At 41.9% G+C, this 23,882-nt stretch overlaps 2 protein-coding genes across 5 annotated transcripts in view; both read right to left on the reverse strand.

Moving 5' to 3' along the window:
- Positions 1–19,450, reverse strand: part of sned1 (sushi, nidogen and EGF-like domains 1) — a 40,052-nt gene extending 20,602 nt beyond the window's left edge. For both annotated transcript variants that reach the window (XM_050055097.1, XM_050055096.1), the window contains exons 1-10: positions 18,185–19,450; positions 9,346–9,633; positions 7,738–7,878; positions 7,447–7,609; positions 7,226–7,351; positions 6,825–6,938; positions 4,075–4,188; positions 3,456–3,569; positions 1,211–1,258; positions 1,007–1,114 (exon numbers count right to left, since the gene is read on the reverse strand). In XM_050055097.1, coding sequence (XP_049911054.1) covers positions 1,007–1,114; positions 1,211–1,258; positions 3,456–3,569; positions 4,075–4,188; positions 6,825–6,938; positions 7,226–7,351; positions 7,447–7,609; positions 7,738–7,878; positions 9,346–9,633; positions 18,185–18,403 — 1,435 coding nt within the window. In that variant the 5' untranslated portion in view covers positions 18,404–19,450. The remainder of the gene's footprint in view (positions 1–1,006; positions 1,115–1,210; positions 1,259–3,455; positions 3,570–4,074; positions 4,189–6,824; positions 6,939–7,225; positions 7,352–7,446; positions 7,610–7,737; positions 7,879–9,345; positions 9,634–18,184) is intronic.
- Positions 19,451–19,571: 121 nt separating this feature from the next.
- The window catches only part of crocc2 (ciliary rootlet coiled-coil, rootletin family member 2), a 49,196-nt gene continuing 44,885 nt past the window's right edge, over positions 19,572–23,882 (reverse strand). The window contains exons 34-36 of one of the 3 annotated variants that reach the window (XM_050055094.1): positions 23,466–23,577; positions 20,429–20,608; positions 19,572–20,304 (exon numbers count right to left, since the gene is read on the reverse strand). In XM_050055094.1, the coding sequence (XP_049911051.1) occupies positions 20,093–20,304; positions 20,429–20,608; positions 23,466–23,577 (504 nt within the window). In that variant the 3' untranslated portion in view covers positions 19,572–20,092. Of the gene's footprint in view, positions 20,305–20,428; positions 20,609–23,438; positions 23,578–23,882 lie in introns of all 3 variants that reach the window. The other 2 variants (XM_050055095.1, XM_050055093.1) reach the window with 2 other exon arrangements.

Here is a 23,882-nt window from a genome sequence, read left to right on the forward strand (position 1 = left end):
CGGTGGAGGGTATTATTTTTCTGATGATATGGAGCATATTTTGTGACCCAAACGTATGGCCCTGAGGGCAATTAATGGATTGTTAATTCTGAAAGAGCCACTTTCATTGGCCACCTGTGCGGGCCGGGCCCCTTTGATCTGAGAGCCTGATTAGGCACTTCTGAGTCCCACTACTTTCTCTTCCTTGGAGGATCATGCTCCTTTTTCCACTGTGCCTTCCAAGTGAGCCAGGCAGGAAAGTATTTGGGAGATTTAAGAGAGCCTATATAAGCACTGATAGTTATTTCAGCTCAAGGGTGAGAAGTAGCATGCATTTGCAATAGCTCAAATACTATTAAAGAGCTTTTGGTGGAGAAAAAAAGAAAAGATCTTGCTATCAGAGGGTGACACTAACCTCTCGTGGGAGCATGAATTAGCTTTAAATGGCTCAGTAGTTATTTCCTAAAACAAATATAATGCGATACAGACATTAAACATAATGTAAAATGACTTAATATGCATTTATGAAAGGAAGGTATGAAGCATTAGCAGAGGATGATGGCGTTTTACATATTTTGTGTTCAAATTGCCCTTTGGTTATGCAAGCAGCAGCTGTGTTTGAAACTACAGTGTGGTGCAATGGCCAACTTCCAGAGAAGCCAGTAGCGGTGTGGAAGCATGCATATTTCAACAGCTCTGTCTGAAGAAATGACCTGAATACCAAAGACCAGCTTTGACTCATAAAAAGGCCTTTTTAAGTCTAGACAAAGCACTTCCTCTTGTTGGTAAACTAATAAAATGTGCTATAAAACAATTATTCACAACATCAAGCGACTGGTTCCCGTAGTAAACTGGGCGAGGCTGTGTCAGTTTTGATAATTACAATAATCCATCATCACAGCAGCCTCTTCCAGGGCAGCGCTCCAAATTCCTGTGGGATAGCACAGCTCCTCTTTAAATACCCCGGTCTGCTCTCTACCTGCCCAGCTGCCTGCAGCGAGCGTCAGCCGGCCCAAGTGTACCATACCTTCACACTCGTCACCGTAGAAGCCTGGAGCGCAGGTGCAGTTGTGGATTCCCGAGCTGGTGTATTCGCAGGTCTGGTGCTTCTTGCAATCGTCCTCTTCACACAAGGCTGCGTGTGGAGAAACATAACAGGCAGCAGTGTAAGGATCAAACTGTATGTGGAAAAAACTGGCTGAGTTTAAGATGTAGCTGTACATGCTTTTACCTGTTTGGTTTTCTGCCTCAGTTACATTGACCTGAAGCTCCACCAGCTCTGAGAGAGGAAGATAAGAACATGCTTTAAAGGTTGTGTTCCATAGGTGTAGATATCAGGGGGGACACAGGGGACACAACCCGCTTACTGTATAGAATATGTGCATCTGTCCCTCCTGGTAAAAACAGTAAAGCAGCAGAGGACTTTTATTTGGACTAGACAAACGTGACTTGTTGGTCTAGTGGTATTATTCTAGCTTGGTTCAATTCCCAGACTAGCCCTTGACAAGCTGTCTCGGGTCTCAGTCCACAGGGACCACAGACTCTCCATTTAATGCATGTATAGGTCCTGCACGTGCATGTGTGTGTGTATTTCGGTCCTGTGTGTATAGCAGAGTGAAAATGTTGAATTTTCCCTCTGGGATTAATAAAGTATATCTTCTTCTTCTAAGTTGATGGAGAAAAGGCACAAATTGGCAAATAAAAATTCACCAGGATGCAGGAAATCACGTGTCTGATGCTAAAAATGTCCTAACAGAGGACATCTAACCAAGAATCTAACCTAGAAACAAAACCTATGCTCTTGGTTAGTTCATCCAAATAGTGACAAAACAGATTTCTGCATTTACCTCAGGATGTATTTGGTAATTGTTGTTTGGTAACTTGTCTCTAGGGGTGGGGGAAAAAAATGATTCAGCATAGTATCGCGATATTTTTGTGTGGCAATATCGTATCATCACACAGTACTAAGTATCAATTTTCAGAAATATTACAAATACAAATTAAACTTTAGGTGGCCTACTAGAATAATATAATCAATTGAAACAGATGTAGAAAAAGTTTTCCTTTGGGGACATAATTTACAGTTGAAAAAAGGTAATAAATCGCAACATATTTAAAATTGCTATCGTATTGTGTATTGTGACTTAAGTATTGTGGATCCTCTGGTGATTCCCACCCCTACTTGTCTCTGAGATATATATGCTGCCACCCATTTTTTTGGAGGTTTTATTTTTATTTATTTACCCCAAAATAAATAAACGGGGGGAAAAAATTATTCCATTTTGCGCTGTGCAGTATGAATGTTAAGCCTGCACATTATTTGACAACAACTCACTGAAAGTTAACAAATAATATAACATCTCAAAAAAGATAAATTGCTGCTGAATTCATTTTCTAGATCAAAGTGCTGCCAACCGCGCTGGTTTTGTGAGAGGACATCTCTCCAATTTCCCACCATGCTGTTTTGAAACTTCAGTCTACTCGTGCTGTCTGACGGCTCTGTAGCACCTGCTAGTGGCCGGCGGCTGCATGACAGTTAAGCCGCCTTGTACATGAATAAAACACTAATTGGTTAAACCGACTAATATTTCTGGTGCGGACTAGCGAGGGGGCAGGTGTTTAATTGTTTAGACGTCTAATCGTGTGCATCCCTAGTGGTAAAACAATGTTCTTTTTTGTCTAATGCTGCCACTGCGCAGCATGCGTTTGTGTCATGTTTTCTAATGTGGTCCTTACATCTTTTGGATGCTAAATTTTTGTATCTTGGTTGGTAATGAGCAAGTTGCCAATGTAGATGGTTGCATGTTTAATCTTTTGGGTTGTCGGAAAGTGCATATTTTGTTTCACCAAAAAGATTAAATGTGCAACTTCCAGTTTAAAACAAACTTTAAAAAATTCGGGCTGAGCTTTATTTGCTCATTACCATGGTGTTCATCACCACAGACCATAGTCAAGCCGCGCTTCCTGTATTTATTCATACATACAACACCAGTGGTGCAAGGAAGTTACGACGGGCCCTAGTGCACGCCATTGTGCAGGTATTGTCTTGACACAAATAATAATATCTGACAAATCAGACAATTGATCATTTCATTGAATATTTTTAATTTATTAATAGATTTTATAGCTTTGGTAGAATAAGCATATAATTTACTATTTAAAAAATATATATAATAATAATATATATATATAGCATATGGCACTATTTTTAAATTAGGAACTTTTATCATTCCTCTTTTAACACAGGTATATATTCAAGATGGCAATCTGAATCAATCTTTTATACATTTTTTCCTGTTTATTGATACTTGAGTCGTTTCTTGTCTTCCATATCTGATAGGATTCCCTTTGGGTTTGTTGCAGTTGGAAAAATGATGTATTACAGGGAGCCAAAGAGAAAGATATCAGCATTTCTTAGGAACAATCATTTGTCCAAACATGTTTTTCTAGCAGAATTCAAGTTAAATTCCAATCACCTGTCTCGCAGAGTGCTCCAGTGAAGTTATCGGGACAGACACAGGTGAAGTTGGCCACCTGATCGATGCACTCTCCTCCATTCAGACAGGGCTGCGACTCGCACTCGTTTATGTCTGGAGGACGCACAAAAGGCAGTGAATCAGTTGTGCTGTTGATTTAGTTTCATGTTAACATTTTCACATGGAAAAGCAAGATGTGGTTGTCTAAGACACCGAACTGGACTGAGACCAGCGAGTTTCTTTGACCAGGTGTCTGGTATTAAGAGTAATCCCGTCTCATGTAGCTACAAGGATTCATGAACTGTGCAGGGCCTGATAATTCAATTCCCCATTGGGTTCAAGTTTCATCAACAATCAATGGCAGGAGGAGCCAGATCAGTAAATGTCTTTTTGGAATCCGACCTGACTCCAGTGAACTTTCTCACCGTGGTTCATTGCTACACTTTGTGACTCAAGGAAAAAAAACAGAGTTGTTTGCAAATGAATTCAACCGTAACCTCAACTTGGACCCATTTATTGAGGTAGACTGGGGAACTCTTAGGACTTAAACATCTGCCAGAATGACTGAGTTTGATGTAGAAAGCAGCAGAAAAGACATGCCTACTTTGACCCTGCTCACCTGTCTCACACAGGACACCAGTGTAACCCGGTTCACACACGCAGGTGAAACTGCCGGCGCCTTGTACACACGACCCGTTGTTGAGGCACGGTCTGTCTCCGCACTCGTCAATGTCTGCAACACACACACAGGGACAGAGAGACACGCTCATGGAATATTTACTCAGCTGATTAATATATCCGCCACACTGCTCCCCTCACTCTGCAAGTATGTGCTGCTGGCTGTGAAAGGTATTAGAAGAGGTTTGATACATCTCCACAGGCTGGACTGTGGGAATAAGCACAGAAGCTCCAGAGAGGCTGGACCCAGATATTCTGAAATACTTTTTTTTGGTGTGGAAACTGCTTAATGAGGCACAAAATACCTTAATTAATCAGAGGTTTTCCAGGTCTTCAGCCTATTTAGTGCATGCAGAGGGTAAGAGAAGAAGTGTGGAATCTTTTAATATACAGTAAAAATGTCAGATTAACTTGTTTTGGGGTAATTCACTATTATGTAAAATGATATATTACTGTATTTCTAGTACATGCTGTTACTTTAAATTTGAACAATTTCCACATTTCCATGTGATTCTACAGAAAGTGTTCTGGAAAGACGAAATAAAAAAGGCAGCTTTAAAGTGGCAATACACCATTTTATTTGCTCCGAATGATCATTATAAAGTAAATGTTGATTGCACAATGTAATGGCTGTAGAATAATGACACGATCAGCATTAAGTTTCTATAAGCCTTGGTTTTACTTTGCAATGCTGTCTGCCAGTGGGTACAATCTCCCAAGAAAATGAAGGCTTGATTTATGGCACAAAGGCCATGTGTCAACCATTGCGCAACCAAAATTGGAAGAGGATCGCTCTCCTCCGGTAGTGATTGGTAGTGTAGCCAAGGGTTATGAGTTGTGCCTATGCTTATGAAGGTAATAAAATAACAACACCGAGGCACTGCAGTCTGAACCAAGATGGCAAAAACCCTTTATTGCCTCCCACACGGTCACAATGAAAGCCCTAGCATTACATGTAGTGGAAATGGCGCACGGTGGAACAACCAGAGTAACTGTGGAGGACAAGAAGGTAAAATGGAAGAGTGATAAAAACCAGCTACGGGACTTAAGAAGGTCACAAACCAAGATTCAGTTAGCATTCTTTCTACGAGATCAGCAAGTAACAAAACCTAGCTTCTTACAAACAGAGGTGGGACCAAGTCAGTAACAACTAAGGGTGCATCCACACCAGGATAGTCCAGGGGACTCGGTTCGATTGGGCGAGAAAATTTCACAACTTCATTTGGTTCGGTTCACTTTCACACTGCACTTTTTAAAGTGGACCAAACCGCCTGGACAACGTCACGCAGTTACAACAGCTGCTCGTTTGGACGCGGTATTGCCTGAAACGACCACTGACTAGGAAGAAAAAAAACATGAGGAAGAAGAAAACCCGGCTCATCGATTGGCCAGTACCGAAAACGGAAATCCATCCCTTTGAGTCACGGACCTTAATATACTGCTGTCGCAGTTGTTGTTTTTTTACCTTGATGCAATACTGATCCCTCGACCGATTAAATCCGCGTGCCGCCATCCTCTCGCTAAACAATTTAAAAACTGCTTCTCCTGGTTCGTGCTGTTGGCTTTGTTTTTTTTCCTACCCAAAATGCACTGCGCTCTACGTCACTTCCTCTCTTTGGTTCACTGGATAGTCCATTTGCATTTCCCACTGTAAGCAAACCGCACCAGGGTTCACTTGCAAGTGAACCGAGACCCCCAGTTTTCAAGCAGACCAGAGTTCACTCGTTTAGTCAGCACCAGAGTTCGAATGAGCGTTCACACCACTCCAAACAAACCAAACTATCCGTGGAAGCGGACCAGGGTGGTTTAAAGTGGACCAAATAGCGCCAGTGTGAACGTGTCCTAAGTCTCAAGTCTTATCAAGTCCCAAGTTCTAAACTTTTTTCAAGTCCTAACCAAGTCAAGTGTACTGCTATTTTAACAAAAGAGTACAAAGATGCTGACTACACAAAAATCCTCAGTGCATTTAAGATTTGTATTTATTAGTTAAAACAAGTTTTTTAAGAAGTTGTTTTGCATTCATGTGTAATTTTTTGACCTGCATGTTTTGCATACTAGGGGTTGGTGATACCACAAAAGTTTCGATCTGATACCAGAATCACAGATACCGATACGATGCGATGTGCTGTGATACGATATGATACGATGCAATATGATACGATGCAATATGATATGATACGATACGATACGATACGGTACAGTTCGATACAAACTTTATAAAATGTATGGGAAAGCAGTGTGTCATGATTTCTGATTTTTTTTACCATTTACCATTAACTGAATTGACTCAAATATTAATTTCACGAGGCTACCATCTACCTGGATATTTCTTGTCTGAGCCTCTCTGAACAGACAGCGAACGCTGTCTCCGTGTCAAAGATCTGGTTGCTGAGACATAACCCTCCTCCTCTCTTCTTTCAGGTGCAGCTTCAAGTTCTCTTTCTTGTGTTTTTTCCTCTTTCATTAATCCATCACTGCCGTTATGTGTCAGATAAAACTAGTCAGGCTCAGGCGTACTTTCCACATTGAACATGCACGGACAGCTACGGTCACATGGATGCACACGCTGTTCTTTTCACAGTACAATTAAGGCCCCCAGCAGTAAACACTTACTCTTAAAATACAAACAGATACAACGTAGAAGAGAGAAAGAGGAGTTGTTTCCACTTTAGGGCGAAGTGTGTTTTGTACCTGTTTCACACAGAGGCCCGGTGTATCCAGGAGGACACTGACAGACGAAACTATTAATCCGGTCTTCACAAGTTCCTCCGTTCTGGCAAGGATCTGAGGCACACTCATTGACATCTACAGGGACAGGGAGAAATACAAAGGAGGTAGTGTGACTCTTTTAATTAGAAGAAAACATCTGGCCAAGATCAGTTAGTAAGGTTATGTCAGAGGAGAATGCAACGGATTGGCACAAAGCTGATACAGGTATTAAGGAAATATCCGGGTGTCCCTTTGGCAAGCCAGGTGAATTCTAGTATTTTCTTTTAATATTATTTTTCCTGGCTGATCTCAGTTAGACAGGTATTCATTCGCAGCGTGTGTCGAGCCCAACAGAGCAGGAAGCAGTGTCAACCATAACTCACCGATCTGGCACCGTCGGCCAGTGAAGCCAGCCAAGCAGGAGCAAGTGAAGGAGGGGTTGCCTGTAATGCAGTCGTCGATGCACTGGCCTCCGTTCAGACACGGTCGCAGGTGTGGACACACTGATGCTGCAGAGAGAGGTCAATGTAACTGGAGTCCTAGAAGCTAACGTATTAACAGCGGCCGGGAGAAGGAGGACTAATCTCTCAGAACCAGGTCTTACCGGAGTTATTGCAGCCGCCCACTTCCACATTTGCATCATCTATACGGAAGACCCATTTTCCCGGGTAGCCCACGTTAGTGGTTTCCTCAACGTTCACCACATCGGCCGTGCGTGAGCTGGGGATGTTGAAATAACGCGTGCCATCGCCAGCATTGAAACCTGCCTGGGAAGAGACAGTAACAAGGAGGAAGACATCACAAAAGATCGCTGAATCAGAGTTTAGACACCTGAAGCAGATCGTACAGAACAATCCAAATTTTGACCACTAAGCAAATAACCATGTGATCTTACCTGCGCCGCGATCCCTCCCAGCCCAGCCAGGTTTCCTCCACTGGTAGCGTGCATGCCTGTAGTCCAAGTGATGTTATTGTACTGGAATACAGTGAAGGAAAGCTCTCCATCTGTAATAAGCACCACTTGGAAAGTATTTACCTGCACAGAGAGGAACGGGCTCGGTTAAAGCGTTTCCTGATTTCCACGAAATTTGTTAATAATGCCTGCATCTGACAGACTCCTTGTATCAATAATGGTACAGATTCCTGAATCTCAGTCAGGCTGGAGACATAATAGTCTCATCAGGGTCTGTTGTCGAGGCAAAAAAAAAAAAAAATCACAATTATCATTAGAATGAAACCCAATAGCTCTGCTCTCTAACCACATATTACATCCCAATTTTGTCTGACAACAATAAGGCTATTTACTGGGACTCTGAGATTATCTAGGCCACTGGTTCCCAGTAGTTCATCCCTATTAGATGAACTCAAACACCCCTTCATCAACACCACCTGTCATGTTCCAAATATGTGTATTTAACTTGAACATTTAAAGTGGATGTTAAGTTACACCACTATTTTTTTTGCATACAAATTTACATTCATACCATGACCACTTGGAGTGGCAGAGGCTGGATCTTTTAACCATTCATTCATTACTTTTAACAAATTAATTCAACTTCTCTAGCTCACTAATTTCCATACACTCAGGTGGATGAGTATGGAGGACGGACGCTGCCCAAAAACAAAATAAATAAATGACTCGATAATGAATGAATATGCCATTAAATGTACCAGATGTGATATTAAAAATAAATACAGTTATGAATTAATTGATAAAGTGCGACATACATTGATAATTCTGTTTTGATTTACTTCTTTATTTACTTTTTTTTAATTATTTCCACTATTTAATTACTTTCCAATTCACATTTTTACTTTTATTTATTTGTATTTATTTTTAACTTTTTTAATTTTTGCATTTATTTTTTATTTATTTTAAATTTACCTTAAATGTATTTTTTATATTAATTCTATATATTTATCTTATGATTTTTATTTATTTATTTATTATTTATCTATCTTTGTATTAACTTTTAAATGTATTTATTTTTGCATTTATTACTTATTTTTTAATGTCTGATCATATATTTTATTTTATTATTAACTTAACTTTATTATTAACTATAATTAACTTCTATTATTAACTTCTGTATGATTTTCTTTATGCATTTCTTCTTTGTTATGCAAATAAAGGGGCTGTTTTTGGCAGCTTCTGTCCTCCACAGACGGGATATGTGTACTGTGCAGTAGCCCACTGTAGCTGATAGCTTAGTGGTTACTGTGACAATAAATCTAATAAAAAGAAGTGTCACACCAGTTTGGAGGATTCTGGTTGGATGGTTGGTTTCTTTCTAAACACCCATTCATAGACGTATTTCTTTTAATCAAATCAGGATTTGTAAGATTTCAAACTATGTTAGCTACTCCATATTTTGTGCACATACCCACTGATAACCGTAGAAGGTTGGCACTCACTGATCAAGATACTTAAAACTTACATTGAGGATCAAAGCTGTTTAAGATGTGACTACATGTTATAGTGTGAGAGCTGTTAAGTGTATACCGGTGTGCGAGAGTTGCCTCCAAAGAAAGTAACTTGGTGCCATGTAGAGATGAGGACCCATGTTGCGTTGAAGTCAGGGAACTCTGAGAAGTACGTCTTGACTTCAGCTGAGGCCCTCCTCAGGATGGAGGGCTCGTGGCTCTCTCTGTAGAAGACTCTCCCTGCTCGACGATTGTCCACATCCGCCCAGAATGGCGCCACAACCCTCCTGTCCCCGGCGATCGGAAAAGCCACAGGTGTGAACTGAGACACCTCCCTCAGGAAAGATACAAGGCCATTGTTGTTCACCTGAAGGAGAGAGAGAGACGGAGGATGTGATTAAGATGAATCATATATTTGGTTAAACGCGTCAGATGAAGCCACTGTGACTCATTTGTAGGGTTAGGCGGGGTTAGAGCAGAAGTGCTGAGAAGAGGTGAGAGTGGACAAACAGAGGTGTTCTGACCTCACGGAGCAAACAGCAGCATGGGGCAGCGGACGCTCCCATAACGGATGTTTGCACTTCCCATGGAGCAAACAGACGCTACCTTTATTCCGTGAAATGACAGCAGCTGAGAAAACCAGGTCTCTGCTACTCACGCACCTGCAAAGTCATCACACCAGGAAAGACGTTCACAGCCTTTAAATCCACAGACGTCTGCCAACAGCAAAGTAACCAAATAAATGAACCCGTCGTCCCCTCGCTGACATGTCTCCTCTGTGAGAAATGCACAGTCAGCACTGCAGGTACTGAGGCATGGTGGAATATTAACTCTCTTTAACAGGTCAATGATTGGTGTGTTGCTGAAACAGTTAGGTGATTAACTGATTAATCAATCAACAGATAATAAACAAACAATTACTTTCACTCTCAAAGGCTGTTTTTTATTGTTGAAAATTAAATATCTGGATTTTGGACTACTTGTTGGACAAATCCGATCTTTTTTGCTAAAAACAGCTGCCAGCTGCAGCTGGAAAGGTGGTGAAACTGAACAAAAACAGTGATATTATGGGCTGTAAAACCAAAAGAATGAGCTTAAAGATACAAAAAACTCGCTGTGTGGGTTTGTCACCACAAATAAGTGCTTAAACACACACAGTCAAACATATTTTAGTGCAGCTTTAAAGCTGCAGTGCAGAACCTTTGTCTCCCCCCTCTGGCAGTGAGAGGAACTACATGAACACTGTTGACGGGCGCTTATCACGTATCCCTGCAGGTGAACTTGCTGCATCGCCCGCATTCCCAGGACCACTCTCTTCAAGTCTTTTGTTTGACTTCAGTCTTTTCTCTAAATGCAGAACTTCCTTTTTTATCTGGAGCACCCACTCCAGAAACTTTTCTTTGATGCTTCTTAGGATTTCCGTCATAGCGTCACCATACTCCTCGCTGCTGCTCTGTTACTATGGTCTCTCTCTGATCTCTGCCCCTTTAGCTCTGGCTGGTTGACATTAAAGGTATCACTTCGGATGTCGCCACAGACACCAAAACTCCTATATACAGAATGCTTTCCCTGGTGGCGATGGGCTCAATCGGCAGCGTGAACTCACTTGGCAAGGTCTTAACTGTAATGGATGTTCATTTATATGTCAAAGCTGCAATTGGAAAAATGAATTACAAAATTGAACAGAGCAACAGTAAGGCTTAAAAGATGAAAGCCACAAAACCAAGACAGCAAATGTGACAAATGTTTGTGTTTTGTAAGAGGGTTCACTGCCGTGGCGCTCGATAGGAAAAGTGAGTTGTAGGAAAGGAAAAAGATTAATAATATAAGAAAGTTCAGTTCAAGTCCTTTTGCTCCTTGAACACACTTCTTATCTTGTATTTGGCCAGATATTTATTACCCCATTGTTCTTAAAACTGGGCCCAGTGACCCTGACATGGAGAACCCACTGGTTGTTCTAGTTGTTACTGGTTGTGAATGTTAAATTGTGGTTACTGTACTGTTACTGTAATTTAAAGGATTTCCTTCAGGATAAATAAAGTTCTATTGAATTGAACTAAGGTGAATTGTAAATAGGGGATGGTTTAGGTGGGATAAAGTTAATTTAGAGGAGAACACAGGTGTACATTTCAGGAGAGGGACGCAAGGGAAACTTCTCACTGCCCACTTTTCTTTTGACAAAATTAAAGACATGTACACCCTAAATTGTTGGAGAAAAGGTACAAACTGGTGCATAAAAAAAGTCATCATAATAAAGTTAACTAAATGTTTGATGTTTAAGTTTTTTGGTGGAGGACCCTAAATCCCCTGTTTCATATGTGTTCCACCCAGTGCTGAAACAAAACCTAAGCCCTTGGGGCAGAAAGTGAAAAGCCTCAAGAAGAGAAGAAAATTCAAGAGATTTCTGTGATAGATTCTAAAACAGCATGAAGCAATGCGGTAAACAGTCATATGTGATGATAGATTATGAAGCAGCACATAAGAGAGTCCGAAGAGCCACTGCACTTAATTTTAAACATCCAGAGAAACAAGCTTCTAAACCTGAGCGGAGAAAGTTCTGCAGGCCGAAGGGCGAAAGTCCCCATGAAAGGCCTTCATTCATTCATACATCATTTCTGCATATTGTCAACAAGGGGAGATTCTTCCCACCGTGGCACCTATCCTGTTTCTCCTAATCGCTGGCGTGAACTTTGCCTCTCTGCGTCGAAGCCGAGTGGCATGTGACAGTGACAAAGCAACGTCAGATGGCTCTGCTTCGCTCCCTGCATGTATGAAAACCATAATTTGAAGGACTTTGCTGTAAAAACAGCAGAGGAAGTTTTGTTTGGCACGGCGCAGGGGCTAAGTTAATTGCCTGACCACAGTCTTCCCCTCTGCATCAGCGTGATGTGGTGAGAACGTGGCTGATGTGGGGAAAAAGAGGAGCGACTGCAGGGGCAGGGCCCGGGGGTCAGCCAAAGCGCCATCTGATACCGGCAGAAAAACAAGAGAGAGGGCACAGGGCTGGATGAATGAGAGGATGTACATGAACTACAAACCTCCCACACCCACATACCCACTAATGAGAGACCTGTGGTGGCAGCGGTCTGGAAGTCACCCATCTTACAGCAAAATTAGTGTAGGAAATCATGCTGAACACTAAATAAGAGTTTATACTCGATACTGGAATATGTTTAATCGCCTAATCTGATCTCTAGTAGCATCTGGAACTGTTTAAAAGTGTGTATTTCTTACTTTTTAATATTTTTAGGGGACTTCTTTGACGTGGTAATGACCTTAGAGGAATTCAAACTGAACTCCGGACCTTTGTCTTTACATCATATTTTCTTCTTCCCATGGATTTCGACCAAACATCCAGTGAAGGGTGGATATGCATCACACTTATGTGAGAGAGTGAATGGGTTCAGAGCTGCCTTGTGCTATGCTGTAACATGACCAAGGTCAAAATCACAGGGGAGAAGAGGTGCGATCAGCCAACCTTGTAAGAAGTATATCCCCATATTTCTTCCTCTCACTCTCAATGGTGCCACTCCACTCTACAACTCCCTTGTTATTTTTTTGGGAATTCTTTTGCCGGATACATCCAGGATTTTGCTTGGGTGGTTTTCTTTAGAGCCAAGCAATTTATGGACTAAAATAAACTTTCATCTGGCTTAAGTCAAGCCAAAGCAAACCCCTAAACGAATAAGGTGCCCGTGGATCAGCGCAGGAAAACATTAGTTTTCCTTGTCAAAAACGGAGGTTTCACAGTTACAAGCTTGTACAATTATTTGACGAGGAAGAAGAAGGAAGTGACTACAGTGTGAGCAGTTGGTACGTCTCCTTCGCCCCGGCTCACCTTTATCTCCAAAGAGTTTAGAGTGAGGCAATAAATCCTGTCTGGAACAGTGTGAGTGGATTCTAATACAAGTGGTGCAAGTGATGTGGAGGTTTGGTGTAAAAAGGTGTTAAAATGTTCTGTGTAGTGTAGGAAAGGTGTCCATAAAGAATTTAATTTGCAAAGCAGACAGATTAAAGAGCAAAAAATACTTCCATCAAGTAATTTAAAGTTGTAAAAATTGGATTTTAAGACAACTGAGACTAAAACTGTGACCAGTTAAAAAGGTTTAAACAAGAAACATGACTTCTAATGACTCTATTTGAATACATCTAATAAAGTTTTAGGCTTGAGGTCTTAATTTAAAAGTTTAATATTTGGGGAAATACACGTATTTGCTTCTTTGCCGAGAGTTAGATGAGAAGATACACCAGACTACAGAGAGGTGAAGTCTCTTCCAGTGGACCACCATGTGACTTTGGGAAAAATATGTACGGTAGTCAATGGCGAAAGACAATTTTTTTTTATTCCATTTGAATTGTGCCATGAATTACACATATGATGTTTGTAAATTCAAAAGATAATTTTGCAAGTCAAGAAAGTCTATATTGTTGTGATTTGTTGTTTGTTGCGATGCCTGTGTGTTTAGTACCAAAATGTACTCACATGAGTAACGGGTCTTGCTCGTCTTTTTGCTCCCCTGCTGATAAAAAAGACCAGGAGTTGCTGGATAAAATACATCAGGTAAGATAGTAGGCTCGTTCAGGATGAACTGCGCCTTGACAAGATCAGGTGGCAGCAGCAGGTGGTGTTGACAAAAAGCTGCAGATCAGTCACACAGTTTTTAGCAGCCTTTAAAGACTAAACAGGAAATCACAGAAATATTTACATCCTGTTAGATTAATCTGTGGAGAGCAGCTGCAGCGCCTACAGTAGCTCTAAACTGCAGCCGCCTCGATTTCGTGAAGTTAGTGTTGCCCATGTGTGCGTGACGTCACAACATGTCAGTTCAAGTCGGACACAAAGCTAACCTGCGTGCAGTGTCATCGACGGTGATTGAGTCTGTGCAGGTCTGGCTCATCTAAAATGAGCCTATTGTTACATTTGTGCCAAGGTAACGGCCAAGTTGGTTTTGGGGACGTATATTATGCGTGATGTGAGGTGTAGTTCACTGTGCGGTTTCACACAAAACTAAATGGTACTACGACAAACCTACAACAAACTCTGACATTCCTGACTTAGTTATCTTTTAAACTGACAAACATCACATGTGTAATTCATAACACAATTCAAACGGGATCAAAAAATTATTTGACTCTTACTGTTGACTACTGTACAGAATCTTTTCCAAAATAAGGTCCCATGCGAAAGACCTAAAGAGGAGGGACTTTGCTTCTCTACTTCTTGGCTGGGTGCGTTGACTTCCTGGAGTCTTGTCATCACTGTGAGCTTTAAAGGCAACCAGCGGAGACTCCAGGAAGTCACTGCGCCCGGCCAAGAAATAGTCTGTTACACAACCCTCCTGTAAAACCACAAGTTGTTGTTTTTACACAAACAAGCTTCCAGTGTTTATGCTCTGCTAAGCTAACCATCTCCTGGCTGTAGCTTCATTGTTAACAGACATGAGAGTGGTATCAATCTCCTCATCCAACTCTCTACAAGAAAGCAAAAGAGTGCCCATTTCCCAAAATGCTTAACTGTTCATTCAAAGTGCATCACTTACTTTAGGACTTTAAGGCTTTTAAAAGTATGTGCAGATATATCTTGTCCATGGCGGATGATCTCAGCCACATCTCTCATCTCACACATGCATATAAAAGCACCCATGCAGAGTACAAAGACTAAAACTTGATGCACACATCTTTGGGCCATACATAGTGGTGAGTGAAAGTGAGTGAATGAAAATGCTCAAGTGTCAAAGCTCTTTTGAAGAGCAGATGAGCACTAGCAGATGTGCAATCTGTGAAGAGTACAGTTACACTTTATCACGTTCTTGGCAGGATCCTTTTAACAATGTATTTTAATTATGTTTAAATGTATTTGATTCCTAATTACAGACAGATGCCACATTATCTTGGACATTTTAATACTTTAAATGACATGTTTCAGCCTACTAACAAGCACAACAAGCCAGAGAAAAGCTTGAGTTTTTCCACTGTGTATCTGCAATGAATACCTTTGATCACAACCATCTATTCTCACATCTGCTTTTAAACTTGCGTTCTTTCCTCCCTGACCTTGGACATCCTCCTTCATGTTCTTCACACTGGCCATCCGTAAGAGTAGTTAATCCGTGAACTGCATTGTTTGGAAGCCCCTAAGACGCTTCGCAGATACATCTGTGTTCTGTTAAAGTGATTGGTCATTTCTCAGATAAAGCAGCTGGACAGTTCCAGGGGGAAGACCCCTGCCATGTTATCTGAGGCGTGGGAGGAGGGGAGGGGAGGGGAGCTGGAGGGGGAGGGATCCCAGCAACATGTGAAAACTCCCAGACACAAACCATAACAGAGGCACAGCCTGGTTACCAGGAGGCGGAAGTGGGACTGGAGCGGGACCAAGTCGGGGGGGACCCTTGTTTGCACAGGGATTTGTTGGGTCTGTTGCTGCGACATTAGAGACTTCTGTAACCAAGAGTCACATGGCTGTGGCAGTCTATAAATCCACTGCTTATTTCTGGATCACAACTTCTAAAACAACCCAACCACCAGAGAAAATGTTGGCACTGTATATTTGTTCGTTATAATGTAGTGGGTTGAAATGCTGTGGTTAACATGTGGTTAGGTTAAGGCACAAAAACCACTTGGTTATGGTTAGGAATGGATCATGTTTTGGCTCAAAATACCCAGTTTGGGGGGCACAATCCTGGCAGGAAACCCAGCGGTGTTGCAGTAAAAAACAACCACTTTTGGGGGCACTATCCCCGCAGGAAAAGCAGCGATGTGTCTGCAAACAACAACCTCTTTTGGTGGCACAACCCCTGCAGGAAAAGCAGTGATGTCTCTGCAAAAAAAAAGCCCCTTTTCATGTGTCTATAGCAGCAGAAAATGCAGCGATGTCTTGGCAAACAAAAGCCACTTTTCATGGCAGAACCCCTGCAGGAAAAGCAGTGATGTCTCTGCAAAAAAAACAGCCGCTTTTCATGTGTCTATAGTGGCAGAAAATGCAGCGATGTCTTGGCAAACAAAAGCTGCTTTTCATGGCACAACCCCTGCAGGAAAAGCAGAGATGTCTCAGTGAAAAACAACTTCTTTTCATGCCTAATGAGCCACTGGAAAAACAGTGACAGGTTGCTTCAAAACACCCACGTCTGGTGCTTTAATAGCTGCTGGAAAAACCGCAATGATTCCCTAATCACTAACCACTTTTGTTGTTTGTCTTGCCAAGGTGTCATGCCATTCACCATCTACTCCACCTCCACATGACAAAGTCAGTTAATGTACTACATCACTTTAGAAATGATGATATGATACTATGAAACATGTGAATACAGAAATATACAATCCAAAGTTTTCTTCTGACAACTGAGCTAAAAATAACATGTCTTTAGGAGGGGACAAAAGCTAATAGTTAAGGGTTTAAAGGGATCTGCTGTGTGGACTTCAAGGTATGTGTGCTGCTAAACAGAATCAGTTATGATAATAATGTAAGACAGCACCCACAAACCATCTAAAATCAGTTTGGCTCTACAGCTTCCATGTGGCGGCAGCCCAGAGGCTTGGAACGAACCTCTGGGAGAAACTATTCACACACATTTATCCCCTCACTGAAATATTAACTGTTCAAAGCAGCTCTCTGGTGGCAGAGATCACCATGTGGCCCGTGCACTTTACAGCAGATGTTTAATGGATTCAGGTGAGGCATTTTAAAATGAGCGTGACTGTAATTTCAAGTGCCTGTCACAATCTGTTATGCCTTGCGTGACTACAGAGTTACAGTCCAATGAGATGCAGGATATCACATCGCAACTAACATCTAGTTCTCAGATTTTTATCTTTATCAGATGATAATTCAATCTAGGATCAACAAGCCAAGCAACAAGCAACTTGTCTTATCTTGTCTAATTCTACTATTGTGTATCAGTGTTATTAAGAAGAAGTGATGCACTGGAATTCATTGCAAAACTGGGAGGAAACACAATTATGATAAACAGAGGCTGCACACACACACACACACACAGTGAGTTTATAACTCTGCAGAAAGACACAAACACTGCACTCGAAATACTGTGCCACTGTCAGTGCACTGTGTGTGTAGACGCAAAAGAGTTTTAAAAATGTCTTCATTGGGAGGCTGACCTCACCCCCTTGGCGCAGATGCTCAGATTAGAAAGATGACCTTTGACCTTGCCCATTGTTGCCATGGTTCCTCGGGCTCCCCTGCCCATGGTTTGAACGGGGAGGAGGCGGGCGGGGCTCAGAGCGAGAAGGAGGGGATTCGAGATGCATAACCACAACAGGTGGTGTTGATTTAAGGGAGTTCTGCCTTCCCATGCGCTGGAACTGAACCCAATACATGACAAAGGCAGATCAAAGTGTGTTTCACTGTGGTGCGCGAAAATCCTTGTCAAACCATTCAGCTTCCTCCCATGAGCACTGTTTCTCTCCCTCTCTCTCTCCAGCGTGCATATTTTCCCCCCGCTCTCTGAGAACGAACTGCTCACAGATGCTCCGCGGCAACACCAAGAACACAAACTGTCATTTCCTTTAACAGCTCATTGTGGACTTATTAGAACCACTGTTCTGCTAATAGTGTCTCTCACACGCTCCCTCGGTGCACTCGAGAGCCCTCAGAGTGCGAGAGGGGCAGATGTAAAGGGAAGAGAATGTCATGGAGGATTATGATTCCACCCATGGGGGAGAAAACACGATATTCTACACGAGGTTACACACCAGAGCCTGTGAGCGCACACAAACATATACAAACTCTCAAAGGACGATGCAATGTAGCTTTTGGCTGCGTGCCAAATCTCATCTCCCTGAGGCTCTTATAGAATCCACACCATGTCAGTTTCAATTGCCAACTGCAAAGTGCATGCACACACACACACACGCTGACACATGAAGACATAAACACACATAAAAAGCCACTGCTCTGTACTCACATAGAGTCCTGTGTGCCTGTCTCCAAAGAAGGGGAAAGCAACAGAGATCTCCACGAGCCTGGAGCCTCCGTCGTCCTGAGCGTTGGTCTGGGAGTCCCCCTCCTCCTGGCCAAAGGGGTAGAAGTCCTCCAGGGGCACGGCGAGTTCCACCCCAGGCAGCAGGTCCAGGGAGAGCAGGGTGCAGAAGCAGGGCAGCAGGGCTCGCAGCACCAACACCATGGCCTCAGCCACCCAGGGATGGAGCTGACAGCAGGCACCGCGGAGGGGAGGGAGGAGCGCACACACCTGAGGCAACAAGAGCAGAGCAGAACAGGACAAGACCGTACGTTCCTCCTCTCAACCACAGCAGTCTGAATCCTCCCCTGACTGCTCTCTGGCTCTGCCTCTTTCTCCCCTCTCTTGTCCTTCAGTAGTGAACTGGGCTTCTTGTGTGAGACAGGGGAATACTGTAGATTCCTTGCATTCTGCTTGCTGCTGGGTACTGCATGAGCTACACTCTGTCTCACTGAAATGAAACGAGGGGAGGAATGAAAGAGGGGGAGCAGCGTGATTCAGCTGAGATGTGTTTTTTTTTTTTTTTTTTTGAACAATCCAGCGATTTGGTCCCTGATGGTCAGCTTAGAAATATCCTCAATAAAAGCTCTATTCTGCCTGCCAAAGGAGTTCTTTCAGTTTTGGCCCCACCTCCCCCACAGGGATTCACTACCTTGCATAATTAGCTCCTTGCAGCCAATAGCTGCAAAGAGGCCGGTAACTGGATAACCACTGGGCGGATCTATGATAATCAAAGGGCTGCTTTAAAGAAACTCTGACAAGATTTTCCCCTTTCAGTGGAACTTCTACTATGTACAGTTACCACGGCATGCAAGGTTGCACAGTGAGAAGACATGCATGTGCACTGTTGTGAAAATGCAACACTGTACAGTCAGTATGGTGAGAGTGAGGACTGAAATGAAAGAAGAGTTTGCTTTTCAGATACACACACACACACACACACACACACACACACAAGAGATGCATGTGTATATATGTGGTTTCTAATTATCAAAGGGAGGACCACATATTATCTAAAAGTTTTTTAGGGCTGTGAGGGATTACAGATGGATTGCAAGTGAAACTTTCAAGGAATGATGATCCCCGCAGCAGACCTTGGAGTCTGCAAAGATCTTTGAAAGAAAACACTTAAGACAGCACTGGCAACAGAGAGCGAAGGTCATTCTCTCACCCACAACACTAAATCCACAAAGGCTTTTAATGGTGCGAGCCAAACGCCAGAACTCACATGCCATGAAAGGGCAGCGCTGTCCTTCGCAGAAAACTTTTCCCATAACAAAGTTGTGTGGCCAGTAGAATAAACACCATCGAGTCTCAAACCTCAACATCTCTCGCAAAACAAAATTGCATAATTGTGCACTGATACACCAAGTTTATTAAAAGTAATCACAACTTTTGCACTCGTTATCACTGACTCAGTCTAATACAACACATAATAAAACAAAGTACTGACAGTATCTTTATGACTGCCTGAAACACTACTTAATCACAGCACCAGGGAAATCTGCTAACAATTACTGTAAATATTTGAATATATATTCTCACAACACAAACAGTGATTATGACATATAAAATTGGTACATAATCAATATGACAAATGAGTGTAGCAACAATCACAAGAGCAGAATGAAGCACCAACTGAGGAAACCTTGCATCACATTGTTTCCAAAAAAAATTTGACACAGCATAAACAGACTTAGAAACGCCAACTGTAGTGAGCCAGAGGAAATCCTTAAAACAATTTGGCACGTCCAGTCCACTTATAAACAAAACACTCATTGTTTGTTGTTGTTGAGTTTTCCTGCAGATTAATGTAATCCGGTGTGCACATGTGCATGGGTGGGAGCAAACGCCTTAGGAGTGTGTTTGTGTGCGCTTCCAAATGTGGACGTAGCTTGTAACATAATGTTGTTGGGGAGCTGCCAGAGGAACAGTGAATGAGGAAGCCAGAGGTGCTACATACTTCGCTGCAGGGTCTCTGCTTACACACCAGGCTGTAGCATCTGATTGAAATAGACCTGTCGTCTTCTTGTCTCCTGGTCCAGCTGCTCTTTCAGAGTCAACACCTAATAAAGAAAAACAAACAGAAAAATTGAAGGTAGGTAGGTAACACAAAAAACCCAAACATAAACCTGTGGTACAAAATGAAGACCTTTTCCAACAAATCATCCACACTGAGAATTAAAATACCTGTTCCTCCAGGCATCTGACCCTTTGGCGATGGGCCTTCTCCCTGCTCTCCAGGGCCCGCTCTGCTTGGAGCTGGCTGTCTCTCAGACGATCCGTCTCCAAATCCAACTCCTGGTGATGGCGGGCTGTCACCTCCAGGAGGCGCTGTGCATGAGAGTGCTCCAACTGGGAGTTTTGGGCCTGAGGACAGTTCACATGAGTTTACAGAATTTAAAATAGAGTGAAAGAGAGATAAAGGTCAGTGAGTGTAATCAGAGGTTCAGCAGAATGGGGACACAGACAGCTCTCTGACACCTGGGGTTACTGAGGTCATCCTGAACTCTGCCTCACGAGGGTTCTTACCTGGGCAAGGTTACCAACTAGAAAACACATGTTGGTGGAAGCAGGGATGGATTACTTAATAGGCCTATGGAGCGCAGGCCCAAGGGCCCAAGGGGACGGGGGGGACGGGGGGACGGGGGGACGGGGGAACCGCAGCCTCTGTTTGAAGTGATTTTATGGAGATTTCTTGTTGGTAAGTCAATCAAGCTGCCATTAACAGAAACAAAATGACCACAAAGAGAATAACAAACAGCTATAAAGAGATGAAAACAACCACAAAGGACTCAAAACAACTACAAAGAGATTCAAAAAGACAACAAAGGAAGAAAGATTACAAAGAAATACAAAATAACCATAAAAAGACTCAAGACAACTATACAGTGACACAAAATGACCACAAAGAGAGGGAAAAAAGTTACAGACACATAAACAGTTACAAAGAGATGCAAAACAACCACAAATGACACAAGACACAAATCCACCATAAAATAGACGCAAAAAAACTACAAAAAGACACAAAATTCGCATAAAAAGATGCAAAACAACCATAAAGAGACTAAAATCAACCACAAACAGACTTAAAACTTCAAAAAGATTGATAAATACTAGAAAGAGACAAAAAGACTACAAAGAGACATACAATAACCACAAAAAGATGCAAAACAACCACAAAGAAACTCAATACAACTACAGAGATTCAAAAAGATGACAATAAGACAAAAAGACTACAAAGAAACACAAAACAACCATAAAAAGACTCAAAACAACTATATAGACACAAAATGACCACAAAGAGAGGCAAAAAAGTCACATAAACAGTTACAAATAGATTCAAAACAACTACAAAGATATTTGAAAAAACAACAAAGAGACAAAGACACAAATCCACCATAAAAGACTCAAAAAACCTACAAAAAGACACAAAACAACCATGAAGAGACTAAAATCAACCACAAACAGACTTAAAACAACTTCAAATAGATTGAAAAATACTACAAAGAGACACAAAATAACCACAAAAAGATGCAAAACAACCACAAAGAAACTCAATACAACTACAGACATTCAAAAAGATGATATTAAGACCACAAAACAACCATAAAAAGATTCAAAACAACTACATACAGACACAGAATGACCACAAAGAGATGCAAAACCACAAAGATATTAAAAAAAACCCACGAGACAAAATAACTACAAAGAAACACAAACTAACCATGAAAAGACTCAAGACAACTATATAGAGACACACAATGACCACAAAGAAACTCAATACAACTACAGAGATTCAAAAAGATGACAATAAGACAAAAGACTACAAAGAAACACAATAAAAAGACCAAAACAACTACAAGTTGACACAAATAACATCAAAACATGCAAAACAAACACAAAAAGACTCAAAACAACTACAAAGAGATTCAAAACGACAACAAAGAAACACAAAACAACCATATAAAGACTCAAAATTACTACTGATGGACACAAAATAACCACAAAAAAGATGCAGACAACTACAAGAGACTCAAAACAACTACTAAGAGATTGAAAAAACACTCAAGACAACCATAAAAAAGCCAAAATAACCACCTTGAGGAGGGATGGGGGGCCTTTTACATGTCTGTGCCCAGGGGCGCACTATCTCATAATCCGTCCATGGGTAAGAGGCAGCTTTATTTGACAGGTGTAAACAATCAAACACATGTTCAATAAAATGAAATTACATTGTAACAGTAGACGTTTTCTCTTTGGGAATTGTGACTGATGTGCTGCTGCTGTTCAAATACAACTTGTCAGTGCTTTCAAAGAGTGTATGAAATCTGGCTTTTCATGGAAGCAAGTGAAGCTTTAGAGAGAGTTCCAGATTCATATAAAACACTTTAATATTTCTAAATGCTACATGAGTCACAGTAACAGTTGTATTATGATGATTTTACATAATAATAATAAACTTTATTTCTGTAGCACTTTTCAAAACCAGAGTTACAATGTGCCTCACAAAATACAACACCATACAGTAAGATAAACATCAAGTTGAAAGATGATTGATGAGACAGAACATGCAGTAAAAAAGGGATTTCAAGACATGGTCAGAAAGACAAATCTAAATTTAAAAGAATGACATTAAACAGTTTGGAAAAATAAAATAGTAAAAGTATGATCCCCCTTTGTTTCAAGCCTGGACTATAGATCTTTGAACATTTAATTCTCTAATCTGAGGGGTGTCGGAGCCAAATAAGGGTTAAGAGTTTTGAAATGTAAAGCGGAGCCAGACCATGAAGGGATTTAAAAGTAATCAATATAATCTTAAATTGAATTCTTTACTGGATGGGGAGCCAGTGTAGTTCGGCCAAGACTGAAGTGATGTGTGCCCGACATCGAGTGTTTGTGAGAAATCTGTGCTGCTGCATTCTGCACCGACTGTAAATGGGCAACTGCTGCATTTTTTGTTTGTTTGTTTCAAGATTATTTCAGCTCAAGGGGGCATAGAGACGGAGATGACACACAGAACGCTGCAAGGATTCAGCCAGCATGAGGCGTACACTCTACCAAGTGAGCTACAGGCCGCCCCAACTGCTGCATCATCAAAGCAAAATTAGGATATTGCATGACTGGCATGGTTTGACAAAGAGAAGTTGATTGATCCATACTACTACGCTGTTCCCACAGTGTGACCCCTGCTCCATACCTCTCACCTGCACAGTCTGCAGCTCACCCTGCTTTTCGGCCAGCTCCTGCTCCAGGCTGCGGACCGTCTGTCCCAACTGCTCCTTCTCTCTGGCTGCCGACGTTGCCTCCTCCTCCCCCCTGAGCCTCTCCATCTCCACCTGACAACAACACGAGGGTGACATAATGTGAACGACTTTACCATGATTGTTCTGCACTCATGTGCCTTCCTGTAATGTGTGTAGCAGAAGCCAAGCGCAGAGTTCTCACAGTCCACCTACATGTTTCCATCACTTCAAGATCACTCCGTACAATGTGTGACAAAGGAGATGAATATGCGGAAAACGGGACAAACGATATTACGCACATGACAAACTCCGGCAAATTATTCTCCTGCATGGATTAATGTAACTGCCCATTTATGTGCCTCAATGCTTCTGCAACTGCACGTCTTCATTTCATCCAG

The sequence above is a fragment of the Epinephelus moara genome, chromosome 10, assembly GCF_006386435.1.
Source record: "Epinephelus moara isolate mb chromosome 10, YSFRI_EMoa_1.0, whole genome shotgun sequence".
Classification (NCBI taxonomy): domain Eukaryota; kingdom Metazoa; phylum Chordata; class Actinopteri; order Perciformes; family Serranidae; genus Epinephelus; species Epinephelus moara.